At 48.4% G+C, this 23,790-nt stretch overlaps 1 protein-coding gene across 2 annotated transcripts; it reads left to right on the top strand.

The window, feature by feature from the left end:
* Positions 1-162: 162 nt before the first annotated feature.
* On the top strand, positions 163-22,367 carry ECRG4 (ECRG4 augurin precursor). 2 transcript variants are annotated; one of them, XM_032996947.2, is made up of 5 exons: positions 163-391; positions 14,318-14,423; positions 15,158-15,205; positions 17,573-17,730; positions 19,690-22,367. In XM_032996947.2, the coding sequence occupies exons 2-5, from the start codon at positions 14,333-14,335 to the stop codon at positions 19,849-19,851; spliced, it is 459 nt and encodes a 152-aa protein (XP_032852838.2). In that variant the 5' UTR covers positions 163-391; positions 14,318-14,332; the 3' UTR covers positions 19,852-22,367. The 2 variants fall into 2 exon arrangements, with proteins under 2 accessions (XP_032852838.2, XP_042662197.1); XM_042806263.1 differs by lacking the exon at positions 163-391 and adding an exon at positions 13,369-13,443.
* The last annotated feature ends 1,423 nt before the right edge of the window (positions 22,368-23,790 follow it).

Genomic DNA, 23,790 nt, shown 5'->3' with positions numbered 1-23,790 from the left:
CGGAGCCAGTCGCTCATACAGCCGACACAAAAGCCCAAATTCCTTTCACATGAGAACATGGGTACATCTGCTTGCAATCATTTTTTTTTCTCCAGGCAGCCGGCCTGATTAAGCAGAAATGTGATTCTCCACACTTGGTCCAGGGAGGCACTCGGCAGACGCCTGCAGCCGAGGGGCTGGGATTCGGGAGAGGCGGAATAAACGCGCCTTTCACGCCCGGCATCCCCGGCAGTCCCGGGGCTGCCACGCTCGCAGCCTTGGTCGCTTCTTGCCCCGCTTGCAGGAGGTGAGATAGGCTGAAATAAAGAGACATTTGTTCTGTGGCAGGAGGAAAGGTCATTTCTTCTGGCCAGGCATTTGAGAAGGAGACAGGAAGCATATTATTTTAAAGGTAAACTGATAAAATATTTATTTGCTTGAGGAAGGGGAAGAATGTCAAAAACTTGTTAATGTTCTTTAGCAAAAATTATTGTGGCGTCTTACTCCTGCCCTGACAACAACTGTGGGGTGTCGTAAAGAAATATTTTAGCCTTCAATGGTCTCTAGCCTCATGCAGGATATTTTCCTTGCTGGAAGGATGCTCTTTGTCCGTCAGTGCACGCGTGTGTGCGCGCACACGGGAGTGCGAATGCACATTCCGTAGGGGAGGAAATGGCTGAAAAAATTAGAAGTGAGTGGACGTAGAGGAATATTAGCAGAGTGTCTGGTAATGCTATTGTTTGTTTCTTAATAATTTCTTTATTGCAGCTGACCAGTGAGGAAACAACTAAAAATCGCTACTTTAATGAAAGCTGAAGTTTGTAGCACAGACGAGTTCCGGTTTACGTACTTTTGTACCTTTGTCAGATTCCATTTCAAAACTTGCCTTTCATGCTGCTACACAAGCAGACTGAAGAAGTAATTTATAGGTGAAATTGAGAATGCCATGTTTGGGGAGTAAAGGGAAAGTATTTTTAACAAAAGCGAGCTTGACAATTGAGTAGCTCAGCCTCACTGTGGTTCCTGAAAGCAAGCTGAAGGCAGCAGCCACAGTGTACTTTTAATCCTCAAACCTGATTGTCAGTTAATATGTTTGTAAAGGGCTGCCCCCCGCTCCCAGGACTGGTTCTCACCGACTCATAGTCCAGACAACGTGAGGTTCTAAGCCAGGACTTGCTCCAGGACTTTGCTGGCGCAGCGGTGCCGTTGCAGCCGCAGAGCTGCGGGGGCACGCGTGTCCCTGCCCCGCTGCAGCGTCCCTTCAGCTGGACTGATGGAAATGGTCAGAAGTGACAAGTGACCTGCCCAGGGCAGCCGTGCGGGGACACACTGTGCCCGTGGGCTGGGCAGGGCGCTGGGGCCAGGCAGCCCGCTCCGTGCCCGTCCTTTGGAGACAGGCGATTAAAGCAGGAGCAGGCGGCCCCTAAACTCTTTGAGCTGGACTCTTGCCAAGACCTGCCGAAGTCTTGGTTTAGGCCAAGCTAGATTCTTGGCCTCAAACAAATGCCTATTAGAGAGGAGTGGTCTCCTGAGTAAGTCTGACTCTGGGCATTTTTAGGAATCTAGCTGGTTTAGGGAATTCCTTAATATAACCATAGGGTGGAAGAACGCTGTCCCTTAACAAGTGCAGGGACCGGTGATGGACAGACACTGTTTTAAAAAAAATTTGGCATGCAGGGGGTCTATTCACTTGCCTGCATGTTTGACCACTGCAGTTTACTCACCTGCATTCATGTACACATGCAGAATTTTAAGGTGACAGTAGAATGATTTATGCTAGTGCATGAAGATTCAAAGGGAAACATCTGCTTTTTAAAAAACGTTAGGAAAAACATTTATTTAGCACAGACTGAAATACAGAAATGTTTACATGCTGTGTTTGTCTTGACTTGCTATAGGCAAGACTTAATGATGTACAGAAGGGCTATCTGAAAGAAACTGTGCAAGGTCTGATATTTTCCGGGGCTTCTCTCCTGAATGTTCATTTGGATGTTGCAAGACAATTACACTCTGTAATAAATCCATCCAGGTATTATTTAGAGGTCTCATACTCAATGTCTTTTTTTAATACGGCTTCATTCCCTGTGAATGCTAATGTGAATATACGGCGATGAGAAGCTCTCTGATGATAAGACACAGATGGGATGCCTTTAAGGCTGTGTCAACAGCCTCTGAAAATATTGATCGCCAAGTATGGTTACTGAGGAAAGATGCTGAAGCCGTTGGAACTGAACAGTTAACAGAGCGTGGATCAAACCTGGATTTTCAGTTATAGGAAGGATCAGCCCTAGGGCAGTCAGCCAGCCTGATGGCTGGGTCTCAGTGTAGCGATGGGAAAATGCACATCTTTGTTACTCTGCTTTGTGAAGGCTGTGTTTGCAGAGCATATTCTTACCACTCACCACGCCAGCTCTCATCCTCAGCAGGAGGCACAAGCACAAGTATTTAGCTTCTGGGAGTAAATGTAATTTGTCAAGGCTTTGCAGAATTGGGTCCCGCTCTTGCCCCTGGGTCTTTACGATCTGTTACGCTGCCATCCTTTGCCTGCTCTGCTCCTTACCTGCGGCCCCTCTGCTCCTTGTAGCACTGTCATCGGCCGCCGTCCTTTTTCAGCCATGGCCTGAAGCCACTGCCGTGCAATTGATGGGAAAATGGTAATGGTTAGGTTGAAGGAAAGTTGGCTTTGGCTGACAATTTTGTATAAATTTGAAGCAATCAATTTCGTAGGTGATTTGTAAATGTACAAACTCTACCACCTGTCTTTTCCTTCCTTTTACATCCAAGAAAGATGCATTCATTTTAAGGCTAAAAGACATCACCCTGGGCTGACCACCTGCATAATTCAGATCTCCCGACACCCCTGCATGAACTCATGTTTCAGGATCAAGAAGAGTACTCGTGAAAGAGACTTTTAGCAAGAAAAAGAAACCCTCCCCTTACATTAAGAAAGATCCACATAGTCCAAAACAATTCTTCTGAAGATGTTCCAGTGTTGTCCGAGAGAAATGTCTTACACCTTCCACATGTTTGCTAACACCACCTGATACTTTCCCTCAGAAGTTAGACTCTGAGCCCATTACACATTCAATTAGGTTATAAGCACTCCAGAAGGGAGGCTGCTCTGCTACCTGCACATTCATTGCCTGTGCACAGAATCCAAGTACTAGCAAACAAAATATCCACGTTTCATAATTGTAATTGTTCTTGTCACAAATTTGCCTTAGATAATTTTTGATAATTCATTCCTGAAGCTTCTCACCTAGTCTGGGAAAGGAAAAGGCAGATACATTTTCTAATATATTGATATGCAGAGAACGTGCTTAGATCTTTGAATAATATTCCTGGTTTGTGCTGTTTATTTACATATAAGATTTGTTCTCTGTGTGTGAGAGCTTATTTTTAAATGAAAATATGTGATGTTTAACTGGAAACCAGAGATGAATATAGGAGAGAAGCCTCTGATGAAATAAGAAGAGGTGGGATTTGTCCATAATGAAACCAAAATGAAGGTATTCTCTCAGCCTTTGTTTTACTTTGTTTCTTTTTTTAGCCTAGCCTGGAGTTGTCTCGCAGGGAAATCAATCTGTGCCTTGGGCAGCGGGATCTCTCTATGGCTGGGGGAGACTGATTGATTGTTTCACATATTGAGACTGGAGGTTTGATGGGAACTGTGTAGAAATGGTGACAGTAGTGGAGATTTGAGGGTTTTGGCTTCTTTATTAAAATATATATCTTACAAAATATGCTCCTTTCTTTTTCAGATCAAAAGTCCTCTCTATGGAGAGGATGTATTTCTCTGTTCTTCCCGCTGTGTATTTCTCTTATTTCTCTTCTCCTTTCTAAACATTTTAGTATGTCTTAAGTTTTTCCACAGGCATATTTAGTGCCTTTGTAATTATTTAGTGATTTGGTTATATTGGGCTGTGTTCTTTTGTTGTTGTTGTTGTTGTTGTTTTGTAGTGTGGCACTATTTCTCATGAAATGGCCAACCCAAACCCTGTCCTGTGACAAAAAAGTTTCATATGAAACGATCAGGGGTAAAGTACTGACTTTACTAGGCCCAAGGACAAACTTTGCATTTGAATCAACAGGGCCAGGATTCTTCTTGTCCAGGTGCCTACAATTTACTCAGCAGCAGGCCAGGCTAGATCTCTGAAAAATGTGCTCCCCCATCAGGTACTGCATGCTTCAAAGACTGATCTGTGCTCCCCCAGTTTTCTCTTCATTGAAAAAAAAAGACAGCAAGCCTCCTATCTGCTTCTGTCTCCTCCCTGCTGCCCGGGGAAGTGGTGGAGTCACCATCCCTGGAGGTATTTAAAAAGACGTGTAGACATGGCACTTAGGGACGTGGTTTACTGGTGGACTTGGCAGCGTTAGGTTTGCAGTTAGACTCGTTAGACTCGATGATGTTAAAGGTCTTTTCCAACCTGAAACGTTCCATGATTCTATGATCTTACCATCTCTGATTAGCAAGTGATTACCAACAGCGAAGTTATATTGCATGTTGCATGCTGTCCCTGCACCTGAAATAATCAACATGAAAAATAAAAGTTTAAATGACCAACTTTAAGATGTTCCTAACCCAGTTATTACCTGAGTGAAAATGAACAATCTAATTCCACGGCGCAGCCTCTCCTGATCTATCATATAGTCATTACTGTGCTCGGGCCATTTCTGTAAGGTACAATAAGTCCTCAAAGGTTTGTCTGCATGTTTGCCCACTCCTGTATGGCTAAACACTAACCTGGACACACACGGGAGAGAAAGAGATCAGTGTCACCAGAGCATCACTGTACAACTACCCTGCTCGGGTCCTCCCCAGCTCCAAATAATGTTCAGCTACTATATATTAGACTTACAGCCACTGCATCATTACTAATAATTACCAGGTGAAAGCATCATTCCATTGTGGCCATTAGGTGGTAACATTATCTAATAGAAAGGCAGTCACCGTCCTTCGCTTAGGAAGAATACTACAGGTCTGCAGTGCAGGGCGTGAAGAGATGTTAAAACAGGAAAACGTTCCTTAAAGCAGAAATCACTGCAGTCTTCTTTTAAAATAAGGAGTTGGACACAAAAGTCTATACTGGCAGATCTTGAGAAAAGAGGAGACAAAAGACTTTTGTGTTGGTTTTGGTAGAAGTAAGCGATTAAATTGCTCGCCCCCCCATGAAGAATTACAGCCTCAGAATTCCTGTGTCTGAATCAGGTTAGCTTTCTGGTTAAAGTGCTCTGGCCCCAGATAGAGTGATCTGGCCCGAAACAGGGCTGTCTTGCCCACAAGGACATTTTTTCATGGAGAGGAGACAACATGCCGGAGATGGATGGCAGCGTATCAGCTCCCCTGTGCCACAGCTGTCCCCCATGGCAAGAGCTCCAGGACGTAAGAGCAATTATGCCGATGCCCAGGGGAGCTAGCAGGGACTTCGGGGGCCTGTCTACACCAAGAAACGCGGGCAGGTCCTTCTGCTTGTCTGAGGGAGAGCCAGTCTGAGTTCAGAAGTCGTGAAGCCCTGTTAGCTAGCACAGCCAGGGCTAATGGGCCCTGCTGTGAGCTGGGTCAGGCCCCATGCTGGGCTTCGGGATCAGATCCCAGAGGTGTTCCCCTCCGTCACCCACTGGACACAACCCCAGGGATGAGACTCCTGTCTCTCCTGGGGAGCCACGTTTCTGTACGACAGTGTTTTGTGAGATCCAGGCATAAGCAGCAGCAGACTGGGAGTTAATCTTTCTGAGATAAATGGGATTCTGCAGGGCTCTTATGATTAAAAATACATATGTGCACGAATACTTGCAAGACAAACGCCTAAAGGATCACAACAGGCAAAAAAATCTCCCCTCAAATTTCCCTACCCCACAGCTGCTGTACTGCCAGGTTGGCACAGACACACTTTGAAGTCGCTGGCATCTCAGCCCAGCCGGGTGCAGTGGGGCTTCATGTGGGAAGATTAAAGATGTCACGATCTCTTACTCAGCAGCAGGATGGAAACTGCAGAAAGTGCATTCTCCTAGAAACGAATCGGATCGTAAATCAGAAAGGTAATCCAACATCAGATGAACGGAGGCACAGGCTTGTTCAGAGGCAGGGCTGTGTTGGGGGAAACTGGAAAGCAGATACACAGCAGCGCCGGCGAGAGCGGCCACGGGGCAGATCAAGAGAGGCGTGAGGTCACACGTGATAACGTCAGGAAGACGAGTGAGGTTTCTGCTCCGACAGCCCGAGAATCGTGCTCTGATCTGGGATGTCCTGCCTGTTACTAAGGCTCCCAAAGGCTCGTGTTAGACCTGAGGAGAGAGCAGTCACCTGTCCTCCGCTGCGGATGACTTTGCCGAATTTTGACCATTTTGGGCAGACATCTTGCGTGCCAGAGGCCTGCCTCAGGCAGGCTGGCAGTGCTGCTGAAAATTTCAGCCCATCTGATTCTTACCTGCCTGAGAAGACAGGCGGGGGAAAACAGGTTGTTTTGTTTATGCTAAAAACGCCTGGCGGGCTCCAGGCAGGGTTCCAGCTCCCATGCTTTGAAACAGGGGCTTCAAACTGAGCAAGGGGTGGCAGCAGCTCTCTGGGATGCTCCCCTTTTCCTTCCCCATGAAAACGCACCCACTTTGTCCCATTTCAAATTAAAAAAAAAAAAAAAAAAAGAAGAAGAATAGTTGTAAAGCACACGCTCAGTAAGGCATGTGTTGTGTCCCTGCAGGTCTCTGAGGCTTACGTCCAGGCTGGTGAGGTTGCAGTGGAGATGCTTGCCCTCCCACCCAGGCTGTCGTGTGTGGCTGCAGGCTGCTGGGGCTCAGGGGACTGAGGCACAGGGAAGGAAACTTTGGGTAGAGCTAACCTGTCACCGTCTCAAGCCCTTTGCCCCTCAGCAAGCAAACTTGTTCTGCTAGTAAACTTCCCTGCGCAGGCAGAAATCCACTCTGGAGCACGCCCAAATTTAACAGGCGTCTGAGTCATCGTTAAGAGGGCGTGAAGGCACCGACTTGGGCTGCAGGGACCAGTTTTAGGCATTGCTAAAGCCTCAAGCACAAGGCAGGAGGAGGAAGCGATCTGACTGGGGCATTTAGACGAGATGGGACCAGCGTGGATTCGGGTTGCCCCTCTCTCCACAGTGACCTGCTCCAGGGACTGTGCTTACCGAGGATCGAGTGAGCCTGACCCCAGCTATTCCTCAGGGTGTGGTAGATATAATAGCCTCCTCCAGCAATAAGGAGAAGTTCTGTTTCACCAGTTTCACCTCATTCCCACTTCTGGCCACACTCACGCACTGCCTTACTTGACCCAGTTCTTGCCAGCCACCCACCCGAGCCATCACAGCTCACTAGTCCTGAAGATAACTAACCCAGCAAAACTAAACTGGGTCTGCTTTTTTTTAGCAGACTGAACTGGCTCTAAAAAGAACTAGAACCGGTGCTGGTAAGAAAGGGGAGGGTGAGGTAGAAGTGTGCAGAGACTTCCCCATCTTGGTGGTAGCAAGCCACCACATTGACTTAAACTCTTAAGGGCAAGGCAGCTGCCTCAGGAAGCACAACCTGGTTTCCAGCCATCCTCCAGTTTGTGCTGGAGTCATCAGAACGTCCTGAACTGTGTGTTACAAAGTCTGCCTCCTCTGGTGCCACTCTTTACAATGGAGGAGACTCGTGTGTGCTGTTCTGTGAAGGGGTTTAGGGCTGCAGGTGGCGAGGGGAGATGCAGACCTCCGGCCGTGACGAAGGTGCCCAAGTGCTTGAAGGTCCTGGTCTTGCAAGGAACCCCTCACAACTTCCCCTGGTCTTGCAGTTGCTGATGTGACGGTGTTGTGTCCCCAGATCAACTTTCTGGTGAAACACAAGGGAGGAAGTAATAATCTTGGGATGAGGATGTGACTGGGGGCCTGGGAAGACGGGGAAACTGTGGCAGCCAGGACAGGGCAGCTGGCGGTGGTATGGGACACTCTTCAGGGAAGGTCTTGATCACTGTGACTAACGTGGTCAGTGATGACATGATGTAGCACGAGGTCAAATAGCTTTTTTTTTTTAAATTATATTAATAACATCCACCCCATAAGTAAGCCCAGAGTGTCGGGGATAGAACAGAGATATGTACAAACCATTAAGACAGCAATACTGTGCAGGAAGAGGGATGCTAAAACCAAATTTTCAGATTTAAGATTTTTAAGACTTTGCATTTACTAATCTTTGAGTAGTTGCAGCCTGTTTGTTGGGTGTTTTTTCCTTTTTTTTTTTTTTTTTAAAAAAAAAAAGAGTGTCCATGCATTCTGGATGTGAATAATAAAAGAAGGGAACGAAAATAAGTCAAAAATAGCTCAGAAATAAGAGTTCAGAAAAAATGCTCTGAAGCATAAAGCATCCTGAGAGACAGCAGTAAAAGAAAGAAAGATTCGAATGAAATCAGTCTGTGGTAAAAAGACACGGCATAATGTACTACAGTCCTTCTCCCTTCCTGTTATATCTGACTTGCAGACTTGCTATATACTTCCAGGTTTATCCTAAAAATATACTGGAGGCAGTGGAAGATAAAAAGAAGGATTTCATAAAGAATTTTTTTTTTAATTCCTCTGGGGAAAGGAAGCAGCCATGATCAGATAATGTTGCCGAACTAATCTGCTTCTCACTGTGCTTATCACAAGAGCAGTAAGGTTAAATCTGTAGTGAGGGCAGCAAAGTACTGTCAGTTAGTGAAGGGAGGAGGACGAGCAGACCAACAGACACCATTTCTTATCTGACGGGGTCAGGCAGAAGCTGCAAAAAATAGCAGTAGCCAAGTGCAGGGCAAAAAAATGGCACTATTTTAAGCTATTTTCTATGGAAAACATAAACACTAATATTTATTAATAACATGGACCAAAGTAATAGTGCAATGAGTTGAGGCACAATGGATGAAATGTGTCCTAAACCATATGTCGAGGCCAATGAGACTCACAGCCAGCAACAGATAAACTGTCCCTAAAGCAAAGGTGTTTGTCCTGGGACTTGGGGCTGGTCCTGTCACTATCTATCGGGAGGACTCTAGAGCAGTGGAAGAAATAGTATGACACCCCAAGTGCTTTGGAAAGAACTGACTGATGACTTAAATGTTCTTCCTTCTGTTTGGAAGGAAAACACGACTCCTGCGGTTTTCTTGGAACAAGATGCAGAAAACAATCTGGAGTGCCAAGTGCCTCTGTCCTAAGGCTAGCCACCAGGCCAATATGGCTGGGAGACTTTGTAAAAACCTCATTAACAGAAAATAATCATTTTCCGAGTGGTGGGAACACTGTTCAATGCTGCCATGTTCTTGATCAAATGGTGTGATTCTCTGCAAAAGTGTCATCTCCTGCAATCCCAGGCCAATTTCCCACTTATCTATTTGCCTACTAAGTTAGTAAGCTGGTTCCGGGCCTCAGTATTTTGCCACAATCTTGTTATATTTGGTGTTTTTTTTTCCCTTGAAAATCCAGCTTTGGGAGTCCTGTGATTATATAAGCATTTAATCTACTGTCGTGGTTTAAGTGCAGAGGACAACTGAGCATCACGCGGCTGCCCACTCACTCCTTCCCCCCTGCAGTGGGATGGAGAGGAGAAAATAGAACAGAAGCTCAGGGATCGAGACAAGGACAGGGAGGGGTCACTCAATAATTACGGTCATAGGGAAATAAAGACAGACTCAACTTGGAAAGAAAGAACATAAATTTAAACTGAACACCACCATCAATCAAATAGAGTAGGACAGTGAGAAATATAATCACATCTTAAAAAAACCCACCTCTCAACACCCCGCCCTTCTTCCCAGTCTCAGCTCTGCTCCCAATTTCTCTACCTCCCCCCCAGCAATGGTGTGGAGGGGGGCAGGGGATAGGGGTTACAGTCAGTTCATCACATGCCCCAGTGTGGGGTCCTTCCCATGGGAGACATGAACTTCTCTGTCATGAGGCCTCCCCACAGGCTGCGTCTCTTCACAAACTGCTCCAGCGTGGGTCCCCCCTGTGTGTCACAATCCTCCCAGTGACAAACTGCCCCGGTGTGGGCTTCCCTCAGAGTCCTGGCCTTCTTGATGCACAGCCACCTGCTCCGGTGTGGGGTCCTCCACGGGCTGCAGGGGGGCATCTGCTCCACCATGGACCTCCACGAGCTGCAGGGAGGCATCTGCTCCACCATGGACCTCCATGGGCTGCAAGGGGGCAGCCCGCCCTCTCACCATGGGCTGCAAGGGAGTCTCTTCTCCAGCACACCTCTCCCTGCTTCCTCCTCCTCCTCCTCCTTTCTTCCACTGACCTCGGTGTTTGCAGAGGTGTCTCCCTCACTCCCCCTCTTCTTAAACACCTTCTTGTAGAGGTGCAGCCACTGTCACTACCTGGCTCGGCCTTGGCCGGAGGTGGGGCCAACTTGGAGCCAGGGGAGCTTTCAAGAAGCTTCTCACAGGGGCCACGGCTGTAGCCCCCTCCCCCTGTACCAAAACCCTGCCACAAGCAAATCCAATACATCTACGCTATATCTAAAATCACTATTGTGTTGAAACACTTGAAAACATGAAGCTTAATAAAGGAAGAAAGAAAGAAACCAAGATTAATCTTTTTAACGCAATTTTTTGTGCTTTGAATTTCTGAATAGCCTTGAATGGTCATTACTGATGCTATCTCTTACATTTTAATGAATACAACACAGTTCTCTCAACAGCTACTGTGATGAGATGCAAAAGCAGAGGTGTCTCTCTGCTGTTCAGGAATCTCTCTGTGCTTAACTTTAGGCAAAATGTACAATAATAATAAAGGAATTCAGACACTTAAAAATTCAGTGATTCTTCACGGCCAAGATTTTCCCCATGGTTCAGTTCAGATCATTTAAACAGCCACACATGCCCACACCACTTTAAGCAGTTTTAGAAGCCACCGGGCTTAAAAACACTATGTGTAAACTCAAAGATCACCCAGGGGGAATGGGGTCACCCAAGCAATCGCCAAGCATGCAGTGAATCGCAGAACTTCTTTACAAAATAAGCTAGAAACTTATCTGCTTACCCCCAAAAGACTTACACAGAGTCCTGCAGGCTTCGGAGACAACGTTGGCCGGCAGCAATCGGAATTTCTCTGGCTTCAGTGAGCTCCTTGCCTGGCTCCTGCCTGTTGTTTCTCAAGGTCAGGCTCTCAGTGGCTTTCTGTTGGATTGCTCTCAGATTTCTGCCTCAACACTCAAGCGTGCAAGACCATAACCCAGACCCACGCTGGGGAAGCAGCAAAACCTGCCAGCTCCATCCTGCTATCCCGCCGTGGGCATCCTGCCCGTTAGTGGTCCCCATTACGCTTAAGGGACTTGACGGAGTTTTACACGGTGCGTGAAAGGGGCCCTGCTCACCGCTCCTCCTCATCCCGCAGCTGTCTGGGAAACAATCCTGCTGACAAAATTAATCAGCATCTTCCAACAAAATTTTGACGACGAGAGTCTACCATTGTCACCAGAGGTGGTGAAAGACGTTTAACTGGGTTACGTCATCAGCGCAGACTTGCTTACCCAGAGCCCTTGGGGATGCTGAGCAGCCATGCCAGCAGAGAGCTCCCAGCACTGGCGTGCCAGCAGAGGCAAACCAAGCCCTAAGACAGGACTTAAATTCCTCCATGCTGAAGAAGGGAATGGTTTAACAAGAGCGATGTCACTGCTGACCGAGAGATCCCAGGAAAAAACCCCGCTGCAGTATCTGAGCCACGCACACGGCAGCTGTGGTTTTACATGGCAAATAGCAGAAAGGGGTACCGCAGGCATGTCAATAAACTCATCTGAAGGCCAACACTTCTAATAATGGTGCAGTAGGTGCAAGCTCAGCAGAAAAATAAAAACACCTTACTACACCACCAAGGCAATGCTGACTTAGTCCTTAAAACAACCTGGAACAGAAATAAAGATTGCTACTGGAAAAACACCAGTCACCTTTCACCACTGCCTTTGAAAAGAAGGGGTGTTGTATTTTTACACAACTTTTTTACTTGATATCAAAAACTTCTGTGCCCTGAACTGAGAAAGTGACCTCTTCTGGGAAGATACTGCACTCAGTTTAACCCTGAGCATTATATTCTTCTGTCAATCACTTCTTCCACCACTAGAGTGATGATTTTCTACAATAACCTTGCACTTGAGTCAATCCTTTCTCTGGGCTTTGCCAGGTAGCATTTTATCTCAGCAGTTTCTTGAGTCATCGGGATATATTTAGTATCTGGAGGAGGTTTTGTGCTTTGTATTCCCTTGGCCCAGAGGCACCAACTGCCTGAAGTTCTGCAGAGCCCCAGCTCCCATGCAAGCTTCTCACACACCAACCAGCTGAACAAAACGCCCTTTGCCATTACTAATAGAGCAGTAGACCATAAAAATTCATGAGTCTTCACCCCGGTTTTATAAATTATCTACATCATGGCTGTTTCATGCTGCCTTACATGCGTGCTCTTCGCTTCTGTCCCTTCTAGCTGTTCTGTCCCTTCTTGCTACTTCTGCAACCAGCTATCCAAAAACCTCAGGTGGTTTTAGTAAAGAGGTCATCAACGTTAAGCTGATGAAAGAGTGCGTTGGTTCAGAAGAAGGAGCATTTGCTCCAACACACGGCTGACACTTGAAACATGGGGCTATGGGGAAAAAGCACTCAAAAGCAGTGACAGGAAGGACAAAGTAATTTTAGTTCCCGGTTTCATGGGAGTTGAGCTGGGACACCAGCCTCCTGCGGGAGTGCTTCCATCACGGGGGGCTGGAAAGTGCTGCTCCCTCCTGCTCTTCCCCCACTCCCCTGCAGAGAGCACGGTGCCCTTTGGCTGGAGCAACCACACCGCTTTTTCAAGCTATTGCTGCTTCAACTGGGATGAGCAGAGACGCCTGAGCAGTAGCTTGAGGGTGCTGGGGAGATGGAGGGAGGCAGGGGAAAGGCTTTGGGTACAGCTCCAAGTACTTTTTTCACAAGGGGAAAGATGCATGGGGCAATCAGGAGCAGCCACCTGAAGTGACAATTCAGGCTGGGCCTGGGGAACTGCTGAGGGACCAGCCCATGCTGGTGCTGCTTCTGTGTTTTATGGTGAGTGGTAAAGCCAGCTATAGGGTCTTGTCACACCCCTACAATTATCCGTGCCTGAAATGGCACCGACGGGCTCCACATCTCATCACAGGGAGCTGCCACCCCACCGCCCGGCTCCCTCACCATGCAGGTGTGTGTGTGTGTATATACACACATGTTTTCAGTGTACGTATTTGTACACAATTACAGTATATACAGTATACACAGCTAGTGTGTACGTATTCATCTGGAAACAGTCCTTGGATCAGGGAGCAGAGGCCCCCCGTGCTTGCCAGATTTCTCACAAGCAGGTTACAGAGGGAGTCTGGCTCTCCCGCCCTCGCCTCCCCCTAAATCCCTCCCGTGCTCCTCGCTGCACCCTGGCACAGCTTCAGCAGGAGGCGAGACGCCCGTGACGGTCTCCTGAGTGCCGTGGGTCTCTGCAGCAACGGAAGAGAGAGGTGTGTGGCCGAGGACGGGCAAAGATTTCACTAGGCTTCATCTGGGGTGTTTCTGGCATTTTCAGGGGAAGGAGCTGAGAGAAGCTGAATTCACCAAGAGAAGCTTAAATCTGAATTAGGAAAAGGCAGAGTGAGCTTAGGCACCGTTATGGTTATGATCCTGCTGAGAACGGGCTTTTAGTTTGTGAGTTTGGCTTTTGGTCCCTGAGTTCTTACTATAAACTAAAGCTGTCTATATAAAGAAAAAGAAATCCAAATTATTTTTTAAAGCTGATCAGTTAAAATGCATTGTGGCTTTCTGCGGACTTGAGGAGTGGGAGGGAAATAGGGAGGGAGGGAGGGGAGAGGGAGAAAAAAACAGAACTGAGCCACCTTTGATTGATTCAGATTTCATTTCCCCACCAAGCCAAGCTCTCGATTTTCATCTGCTGTTGCAGGCAACTGACAAACTGGCTTGATAGGCGGAGAAATGTTAAACGACGTGCTACAGCTATTTATTTATTTTAATTCCCTGTAAGACAAGCCTGCATGAATCGCTGAAAGGTCTTGACCAGTTGCACTGGATTAGGTGTCACCCTAAAAAAAAAAACAAAAAAAAAACAAAACAAAAAAAAACAAAACAAAAAAAAAAAAAAAAAACAAAAAACCCCAAGCTGCTCTGCTGGGAACTGGCAGACTGTGCCACACCAAACAAAGAGGGGTGCCTTGTCCTACCGAAACATATCTCACCCTGTGTTGGAAGGCAAAGGCCCTGGGGTTGGCCGCACTCCCCGCCCCTCCCCGTGGTGTCGGGCCGGGCTGGGGCGGGCGAGCGTGTCCCTTCCCTGCTCCAGCTCTGGCTCCATCCTCACCCTCTCCATCTCCTCCCTCCCAGGTGGGTCGCCGCGCCATGCCACCACCGAGCCCCCGCGGGGCCCTGCCCGGGGCCGCCTTCCTCCTCCTCCTCCTCCTCCTCCTCCCGCTGCTCTGCGCGGCCCCCGGTGAGTGACCGCCCGCAGCCGGGCTGGGGCTGCGGGGTGGGAAAACATGAGCTGACACGTCCTGGAGAGTGGGAAAAAAACCTTCCCTTGTCACCACACGTGGCCGCGTGGGTGAACGCTTTTGGTCACTCCCCAAACCTGTGCAAATTGAGCATCTTCTTAAAAGAGCTCGTTTTCGAGCATAAATAAAGCCTTTTGGAGCAGCCGAGCACCTGCAGGTCTCCAGGATCCTGTTATAGGGATCCCGAACGCCTGGGATGCCTCCGGGAAAGGGTTTCGGCAGCACGATGGCTTCAATGTGCTTTGGGACAGGCTGCGAGGAAGAATCTTGAAGCAGTCTGGTTGTTAGCGTGCCCCTCACTCCGTGACAAGGGTTTTCCAGAGTTACCGTGCCGCCCTGGACGCTGTGTCACGGTACTGGCACCGGCTGTGGTCTTCTGCTGCAAAATATTATAATTTAATGAGCGAGGAAGGCCAGTTTCAGGGTTTCCTTGATGAGAGGAGCCCTGGGGAAGATGCTGGAGAATCAAAAGCTTCCCTGGAGCGTATGTTGCACTGGGGCGTGGAAACAGGAGCAAAGGGAGGTGCTGGGAGGAACTCGCCACAGAGTTTTGCCCGTTGGGCTGGAGCTGTGACAAAAATACTTTCAGTATTTTTTGAAAAACAATCTTTTTGTTGTTGTTGTTGTTATTTCCCGTGTAGTAAATGTATGTGTTTTATTTTGACTTGTCTAGACGTGTCAAGGGGAAATAAGCTTAAACTGATGCTTCGGAAACGCGAAGGTGAGTGAAGAGACAGCAAATTGCTTTCCTTTGTTTTTCCTTTGAGTCAGTTGCTGTCGGTCAAAGCTGCCAGCGTGTTGTCACTCTGTCCCCAGCCCCGGGAGGGCCCTCAGAGGAGCAGCATACAAGCACCCAGTTCCCAGTTGCTCTTGCTTCCACACTGTACTTCAAAACCCCAGAGCTTGCGCCTCCGCGTCCTTTTGGGACTTGGTGCTGGCAAGGCTGGAGGCTCCGCGTGCCACAGCCCCCCGCCAAAACCCAGGGCTCCCACCCTCAGGTAGCACACCTGCGTTTTGCTCTGCATACATCACTTACTTTTCTCAGTGTATGCATGGCAGGCGTGGCGTTCATCTGGTTTATTCTGGGAAGTCAGGAGATTTTTCAAGGAATTGAAACATGTGGAAATACTGCTCAGGTGCAGAGATGAAAAGGTGCAAACCGGGCTTGCTCATGATGCCTTGACTTGTTCCCTTTGTCCTTTTGGCCCCATGTGCGCTTTCCTTTTTGGAAGACTGCTCTCTCTACAGGAGAGGTGGTGGCCAAGGGCCCGGCGGGGCAGATGCACCGCATGGCCCACTGGTTGAGCGAAGGGGATGGAAATGGAGCTACCTGAGGAGAAGCAGCACTGCAGCAGATGGGGGGCAGGCTGAAACGCCCCGTAAGTTTTGGCTGCCTCCCTTCAGCCTGCTCTATGGCTGAGGCAAAGGATTTACCCTCCCGCCCCGAGCTGGGACTCTCCCGCTTTCTGCAAGCCTGCCTAACTTCTCACCGGCTTCCTCCTGGCATCACCCGCCGCCTCTTGCCAGCCCTGAAAATGTGTGCCCATCCACGGGTGTTTTCCTTGCGCGTGGGTTCCCCACCTCACCCTTCCGCAGTGCCGGCGTGCAGCCAGCAGCGTTTGCTCAGGTCCCCCGGTGAGAGGAGGCAATGCCCACGGGGAGGCTTTTAGAGCGCGCAGGCGACACGGCCCACACCAGGAAGAACTGCAAAGCCTCCAGGTGATGATGGAGGGCAGAGGCAGCCCCTTCATTCCAGCCTAACTCCCCCTTTTCCAGTTGTGCACTAACACGGGCGGGCTAAGCGCGCGGTACTGGCTCCCTTGCTGGCAGTGTCCCCTCTGCAAGGCTCATTCTCTTGACGTTCGTGCAGCTGTCCATAGATAGCTGTCCATATCCATATCCAGATCCAGGGATATGGATATCCATATCCAGATCCAGGGATATGGATATCCATATCCAGATCCAGGGATATGGATATCCAGATCCAGGGATAACACCCAGCCCAGGCGCACGGTGGGTTATCAGCTCGCAGCTCATCACGGCAGGGCAGCCTGCTGTGTCCCCACTCTTCCTGCGACAACTCATCTGTCACTTCGGCCTCTTGAATCTCCTTCCCGCTGCGAGTCTGCCCGGCTCCCACTTCCACGGTTTTCGCATCTCCACCTGACCTCCCTGCGTGCCCCAGCCTCTTCCCTCGCACCCTCCGAAAATCCCCATCCACACTCACCTTTCTGGTGTCTCCCTCATCGCAATGGACCCCCTGAAGCCAAGGCGTTCCTCCTACTCCTACACGTGCTTCTTGTTTCACAGGAAGAACAAACATCATACCACGTTTTCTCATTCCAGTGCGTGGGGGGGGGGGCTAGCCCATCCTCCCATCCATACCTTTCGGAGGAACATAAATTCCTCTAGCAGCCACAGCACACTGCCTGCCTCTTAGGCACGGGGCAAGCCAGATGGCACGCCTGGGTCTGGCAGGTCGAGGGCATTCCCACGCATCCACCAAGCAGTGTGCTATCAAAGTCTGATGGGCTCTTATTTTCAGGCACACAGGGCATTTAGTAGCACCCGTTATTTAAAAGCTGTATTTTTACACAACAGATTGAAAAACCTACCTTTTCATGTGCACCCCCCCCTTCACCCTAATAAGTTAGCAGTGCTTCTCCAGCTCCTTCAGGCTTTTTAACTTCACTCCTCATCTTCACTCCCATTTCTGCAACAGCAGCACGCAGGGGCCAGTCTCCTCGCCTCAAAGCCCAAACGCACTGTGTACATGCTCTTTGAGTGTGGGTTTGTTTATTTAAATTCCTCACTCAGCTTCTGTCTTTGAGCTCAGAACAGCTTTTCGAAAATCCAAGAGCATGAGGGTAGCTGAGAAACCCTATCACATCGACGATTCCTGGGTTTATTACTGGTACTGCTGCTACACACATGGCCTTGCCAAGCACAAAGGGGATGGCGTGACGCGAGAAGCGTTTTCTTACTTGCTGCAAGCAGTACGCTTCAGGCAGACTAAAAATTTCCTGGCATGCCTTTTTTTTTTTTTTTTTTTTGGGGGGGTGGGGTGGGGTGTGGGGATTAATTTCAGCCCCTGTTGCCACGAAGCCCGAGGTGTCGGTGAAAGAAGCGGCGGCCAAGGAGTTCCTGAGCAGCTTGAGACGCCAGAGGCGCCAGCTGTGGGACAGGAGCCAGCCTGACGTGCAGCAGTGGTACCAGCAGTTCCTCTACCTGGGCTTCGATGAGGCGGTGAGTGCAAGGCTTGCTCCCAAGGGTTGGCAGGGCTTCGGCACGAGCGGCTGCGGGGGCACCCAGGGAGAAGCTGCCCTGCTTCTGCTCGCGGGCACCGCCGGGATTTCTTTTTTTTTTTTTTTTTTAACGTAGCAAGTATCGCACAGAAATCGAAGCTCTGTTACTTGTTCAGGATTTCTGCACTATTCTGCTGCTGGAAAAAAATGACATTATAAACCTTGCGTGGGGCTCCTGCCTGCTACCGCACTCAAGCTTAATGAATTGCAAATGGACGTATAAACAAAGTTTGCTTTGAGAAATAGGGGGCCGGACCCAAAGCAATCAATTGTATTTCAGGAAATTAATTTGGCAGCCTCAGCCCAATCAATTTGCTTTTTAACATGCTGAGAAACCCACACCAAGCTGGCCGTGACTGGCATTCCTCAGCGAAATTGCACTAACATTAGGTACCTGATGCATGCGTGTGCCCCCACGGCGAGGGCCACTCCTGACCGTGGCGAGCACCGGCATCGGTGCTGTGACTCTCAGTGGGAAAGGAAAACCGTTGGATAGCCTGCAGCCACCCTCCCTTCAAATGAGAAGGATACTTTTTTTTTTTTTTCTTTTTAAAACCAGTTAATTTGTAAAAACGCTGGAGTGGAGTCAAGAGTTCCCAGCTCTGCACAAAGCTCTGCTAAATAGCTGCTGAAATAGGGCGAAAAATGTGCATTCAGTTGCAGTCCCATATGTAGAATAATTTCTACATTAATAAGAGGCAAAAATAGTTATAGATGTTGAGTTCTTGGCTTGTGTCAGCTGTGTGAATACGTTTAACGAGATTGCATTGGCACAGGCAAGCTGGAGTACATTTTGGACCTTCATGCTCAGTGGATTGCTTGCAAGATGAATGCTCTCATTTTCAAAGCTGGAACGATTAAAGACATAATCCTTTGCTTGGACTGAAAGAACGAAGGTTCCATTTTTTTGTTGCTCCTGGACATTATGCAGATAAAAATGGCTTTTTAACAGCATGGCTATATCACCCTCCCTCCCCCCAGTAGCGATAGGAAAAATAGGAAAAGTGGCTTTGTGCATCAGAAACTGAAGACTGGGGGCAAATACCAGGAGGTAACAAGGACAAACCATGCAGATAAGATGAATTCTCCTCACGAGTTCCTGTGTGCATTTCAAAAACTGAAATAAGGCCTGTTGTGGGATACAATGAATCCACTTAGTAGGTCTTCTTGAGTATTAAGACATAGTTTTAACAATGAAATAACTGTTTGTTCCAGCAAAGGACTTGGGCCATACTTACCCACTGTGTATTTTGAAAAACTTTTTTTTCAAATCTCAGCCAAAAATATTTCCAAAGAGTCATTCAGAGGGAAAGGCTTTGACTTGGCAAGTATTTGATATCCTTGCACACTGTTTTCCCTCTGCCGTTGTGAGCAGAATTGAACCGCTTACAGCATTTCCATAGCTAGAAGGCTGTGCTGTACATTCATTTTTGCCCATGCAAAATGGGAATGAAAGAGCATGGGAATAAGGCGAAAGCCTGTTGCACCCACTTTGACTCAGGGACATCAGAGCAGCGGAGAACCAAACCTTTAGATTGTGAAGTACAAAACGTTATAGTCCACCACTGAAAAGGTGAAAAGAAATACTAAAGGTGCTCAGGTGCATGTTTCAGTTGCCGGCGCTCTCAGTTTAAGCACTTTGCAGTGGGCAGAGGGAGTGAGGGTGGGTCCCAGTGACAATTTCTGCACTTGGGGCCCTGATAAACCCATAGAGAAGGTATGTACAAGCCACAAAACCCCTTAGATCTAAAGATTTCGTTTTGACAAATATGCAAAGGAGCTGAATTTCTGAAAGAGACAAAAGGTTCTTCTTGCACCTCTTCTGTTTTACTCTCCTTGCTGTAAAGTTTCTGGCTTGGAAAGCAAGTATTTTCTTTCTTTTTTTTTTTTTTTGGGGCAGAAATTCGAAGATGACATCTCCTACTGGACAAATTTAGGGCGCTCTCGCAACGAATACTACGGCGGGTACTACCACCACCACTATGATGAAGATTCACCAATTGGCCCACGAAATCCACACACCTTCAGGCACGGAGCCGGTGTCAACTATGACGATTACTAATGGCATTTATCCTGCTACAGCTGGTGCCAGCAGGGCGGCACCGGGCGAGGCCGAGTCCTCCCTCAGTCCGAACGACCCCGCTTGCCTTCTGTTAACAGAAACCAGCAAGAGTAAAGGAACTGCCAGACTCCGAAGAAAGCAACGTGACTTTTTTTAATTATCGTTACTTAGTAGTACACTCTATATAAAGTGTTATAGAAAGAAAGCTTTTTTGATAAAATAAACAGGTTGCCATTATTTAGTAGAGTTTGTAACAGCAAGCTTCATTCCAGCTATATTACCACAGATTCCTTTTTAAAGGGCTTATTCGTTTGCTTTCCTACAATCAATTGCAAAATTGTATCATCTAGCCTGGAATATAGAATACATAATATAAACCAATACATTTCAGATGTGCCTGCTCGTTCAGATTTATGTCAACAAATCAATCCAATTCTTCTTGGGGGAAAAGGAAAAAAAAAAAAACCATTCCTCTCAACTGAAGTGCTGCCTTGTTGCCTCCTCTGCTGTCTCCATGCTTACCTAGGGAGCCCCCCAAACCTGTGTGGCCTGGCACTTCTGCAGTTCCTGCTGGGGCAAGGACGCAGGTGCTCGCAAGAGCTGAATTCAGTGCAAAGCCTGGGAAAGGAAAGGGATTCTCCCGGGCAAGGGCTCGGTGCAGGTACCTGACTTCAGGAGTAATTGCTGAGATGCAGAGAATCTAACCTGAGTGGCCCCAGCCCCTCCCAGGCACGGCAACTCCAAGGTTATCTTTAATGAATTCTCCCCTTTGTGTCCTTTCCACTTAGCTGCAAGCTTTCAGTCTGGCACGAAGCAGGGAATAAAATAACAAAGCAAGCTATTTAAAGTGAAGTTAGCATCAGATAGCACCCCACAGAGTCCCCAGACTTAACTTCCCACCGTGAAGTTCTCTCTACCCCCAATTCAAACCGGAGTCTATACCAAAATATATGAGAGACTGGGAATTTGTTAATGAAGTACAGAGGATGAAAGGGGGGGGGGGTTGTGCAACCCCGAAGTACAACAAGCTTTTCTACCACAGCAACGTCAGCCATGCTGCTGCTTCTCCCTCCTTACTTTAGAGAAAGTCCTCATGCAGGCCTGAGTCTAGGGGGGAGATTCCAGGGGTCAGAGGCTTCAGGAGGAGCTCGGTGGGGGAAAGCACTGCTGGAGCTTGAGATGCACAGAGGACTGGGAAGGGGCAGGTGAGGAAGGCTGGCTGCTCCGTGACTTCTGGAGGTGAAGAATCAGGATAAAGAGAGGTGAAACGTGTGCTGCAAACGAGAAGACAGTGTGGATGCTTTAAGCTGTCATCTAAAGCTTACAAGAAATTTCCGAAGTATGGATCATGGCAACGCTGCACTTTACACTTCACTCACTCCTTTTTTAACTCCGAGTGTATTCCCTAATCTTTCATCTCAAGCCCCTGTTGCACGATGGACTGGTGTCCAGGAGAGGCAGCCCAGCACTCTCCTGCTCCACGCAGGAATGCTTCCAGGGAGACGGCTTCTCGCCGAAGGAACCGGATGGAACAAACACGTTAGTCACTTCTCCTCTGCACGCTAACCTATCGTGCTCCAAAAACTCAGCTTTCCCCCAGGTTTTGGAGCACTTGGTCTTAGCAGAATCCTTGCCAGTTTAATCACTTCAAACTGGTGTATTTCCTTGGTAGAAGACCCTTTATTCCAAAAATGGAATAATCATATTCCGAGCCAAGCACACACTGTTTTGCAAGTTGGAAAACACCTATTCCTAGAAGAATACGTCCATTTTGTATCCTATCAAAAAAGCGCACCGAGTTTGGCAACATTTGAACCATGCTGGCAATTTCCATCATTTCCCAGAATTTACATCAACTGGGAATTCAGACCTGCTGAATAAGGAAGAACAGAAAAAAAAAAGTGTAAATAAATACTATCCCTCCCTAGGCCATGGTAAACTGTGTCCATTCCCACAGGCTGACTCAGACCAGCAGCTTTCTGCGCCTCGCAGGCTCACAATAAAGGCTATGAGCTCTCTCTTCTGGATTGCCTTAAGAAAAAAAAAAAAAAAAAAGAAGAAGGAAATATTTCTCATTACTTTGGCTGCATGCTGAAGTTTCCCACCACGTACTGGGTCTGGCTGGGATAGAGTTAACTTTCTTCATAACAACACAGATGGTGCAGTGATTTAGATTTGTGACTAAACCAGTGTCAATAACATTCTAGCTTTTGCTGAGCAGTGCCTGCACAGCATCAAGGCCTTCTCTGTTTCCCAAGCTGCCCCTCAGCAGGTAGGCTGGGGGTGGGGGAGAGACTGGGAGGGGACAAAGGTGGAACAGTTGACCCAAACTACCCAATTCCACACCATGTAACGTCCTGTTTGGCAGTAAAAGCTGGGAAGAGGAACAAGGGGGTGGGGAGTTTTGTCTCCCAAGGTAGCCGTTGCTCAGAGTGGCTGGGTATCAGCCTCCTGGCCAGTGGCCCTTGCATCACTTTTTTCTTTTTCCTTCACTTATTAAACTGCTCTTACCTCAACCCTCAAGTTTGCTCATTTTTGCTCTTCCTCTTTTCTCCCGTCCCACTGGGGCGGGGGGGGCCTGAGTGGCTGTGTGGGTACTTAAGTGCTGGCTGGGGTCAACCCACCACAATGCAATAGGTCTGAGGGGAGGGCACATTCCCTCTTGCAGAGGGGTCCACCTGATTTGAAGCGCAGAGGTTGCAACAGATGCAAAAGGACATGTGATAAGCCACGAAGAACGCATGCAGGTACGAGCCACTGCAGGTTTGGGCAGAAGGAGGGAAACTATTTAAAAAAAAAAGTTTGTCAAACATGCAGAGTGCTTCAAAGTTAACGACATTAAGAGTTAATTTCCTTTGGCTATTTCTGTCTGAAAGCACAGATAAAACCGTGCACCCTCTCGCCGCCTTTCTATCCCGCTGCGCCGACAGCACAGAGCGCTCCGCATCATCATCATCATCATCATCATCATCATCATCCAGCCGCCCCCGCACTGACATCACGCCGCCTCTTCACCCAGACAGAAGAGTGGCCACTGTTCACCGTGCCCCCCTCCCTGCAGAACAGGGACAGCCTGGCCATGGCCCAGCGCTTCACGTTTCAAGACCCACCACTGCCACATCCCCCCCGTTTGCGGGGCTCAGCCGGGCACGTCCGTCAGTCGGACGGACAGGGCAGTCCTGCCTCCCCTGCTGATAATACTTCTAAAGGAATCCTTTCACGTCAAAGCATGCAAGTACTGCTGTCGTGCCCCCACAGCCACTCACATATACCCCCCCCATCCCCCAAGTCTAGACAGAGATGTCTCCCTCCAGATCCAGTGTCTTCATCAGCAGTTTAAAATATGTATTTAATTTAATCTTTATTTTTGGGCCTTCATTCGCTTTAAGTTCCTGCTTGTAACACAAACACGTTGGGGGTGGGGGATTGGGCACTGTTACCCCAGGACTGCTCCCCAGGTAGAAGATGTAGGCTTCCTTGCTCAAAGCAGCTTTCCCTGCAGCGGGGGGGACAGAGCCCAGACTGCGGTCCCTAAGGCCACCCCACAGTTCTCCGTGGCTTCATGTTTCGGACCTTCCAGCTGCTTCAGCCATGGCATGGACAAGGCGTTCAGAGGATCCCCCCCTCCTTGCTGAAGCTCGTGTCAGAAAACAGCAAGAGTGAACCCACCGTTGCTTGTTCCAGGCTGTAAATGGCAACAAAGCAAGGTGGACAAAAAAGCTGTTGCCGCGCTTGCTGTTATGGAATAGGCAAGCGAGGGAAGGAAAGGGACTGGGAGAAGAGAATCAGAGTGTTTTTTGCAAGAAATATGAATTATTTCAGAAAAAAACCTCCCTGTTGATACAGCAGCCTCCAGCCATAGGAAAGGAGCCCTGCTTTGCTCCAGTTATTGCTGCTGTTCCTGGTAGCTGCGAGGAGTCAGAGCCGCAAACAAGGCAC

This window comes from Tyto alba, unplaced genomic scaffold (genome assembly GCF_018691265.1).
Source record: "Tyto alba isolate M040663 unplaced genomic scaffold, T.alba_DEE_v4.0 Super-Scaffold_45, whole genome shotgun sequence".
NCBI lineage: Eukaryota > Metazoa > Chordata > Aves > Strigiformes > Tytonidae > Tyto > Tyto alba.
This window is presented reverse-complemented; position numbering and strand designations above follow the sequence as displayed.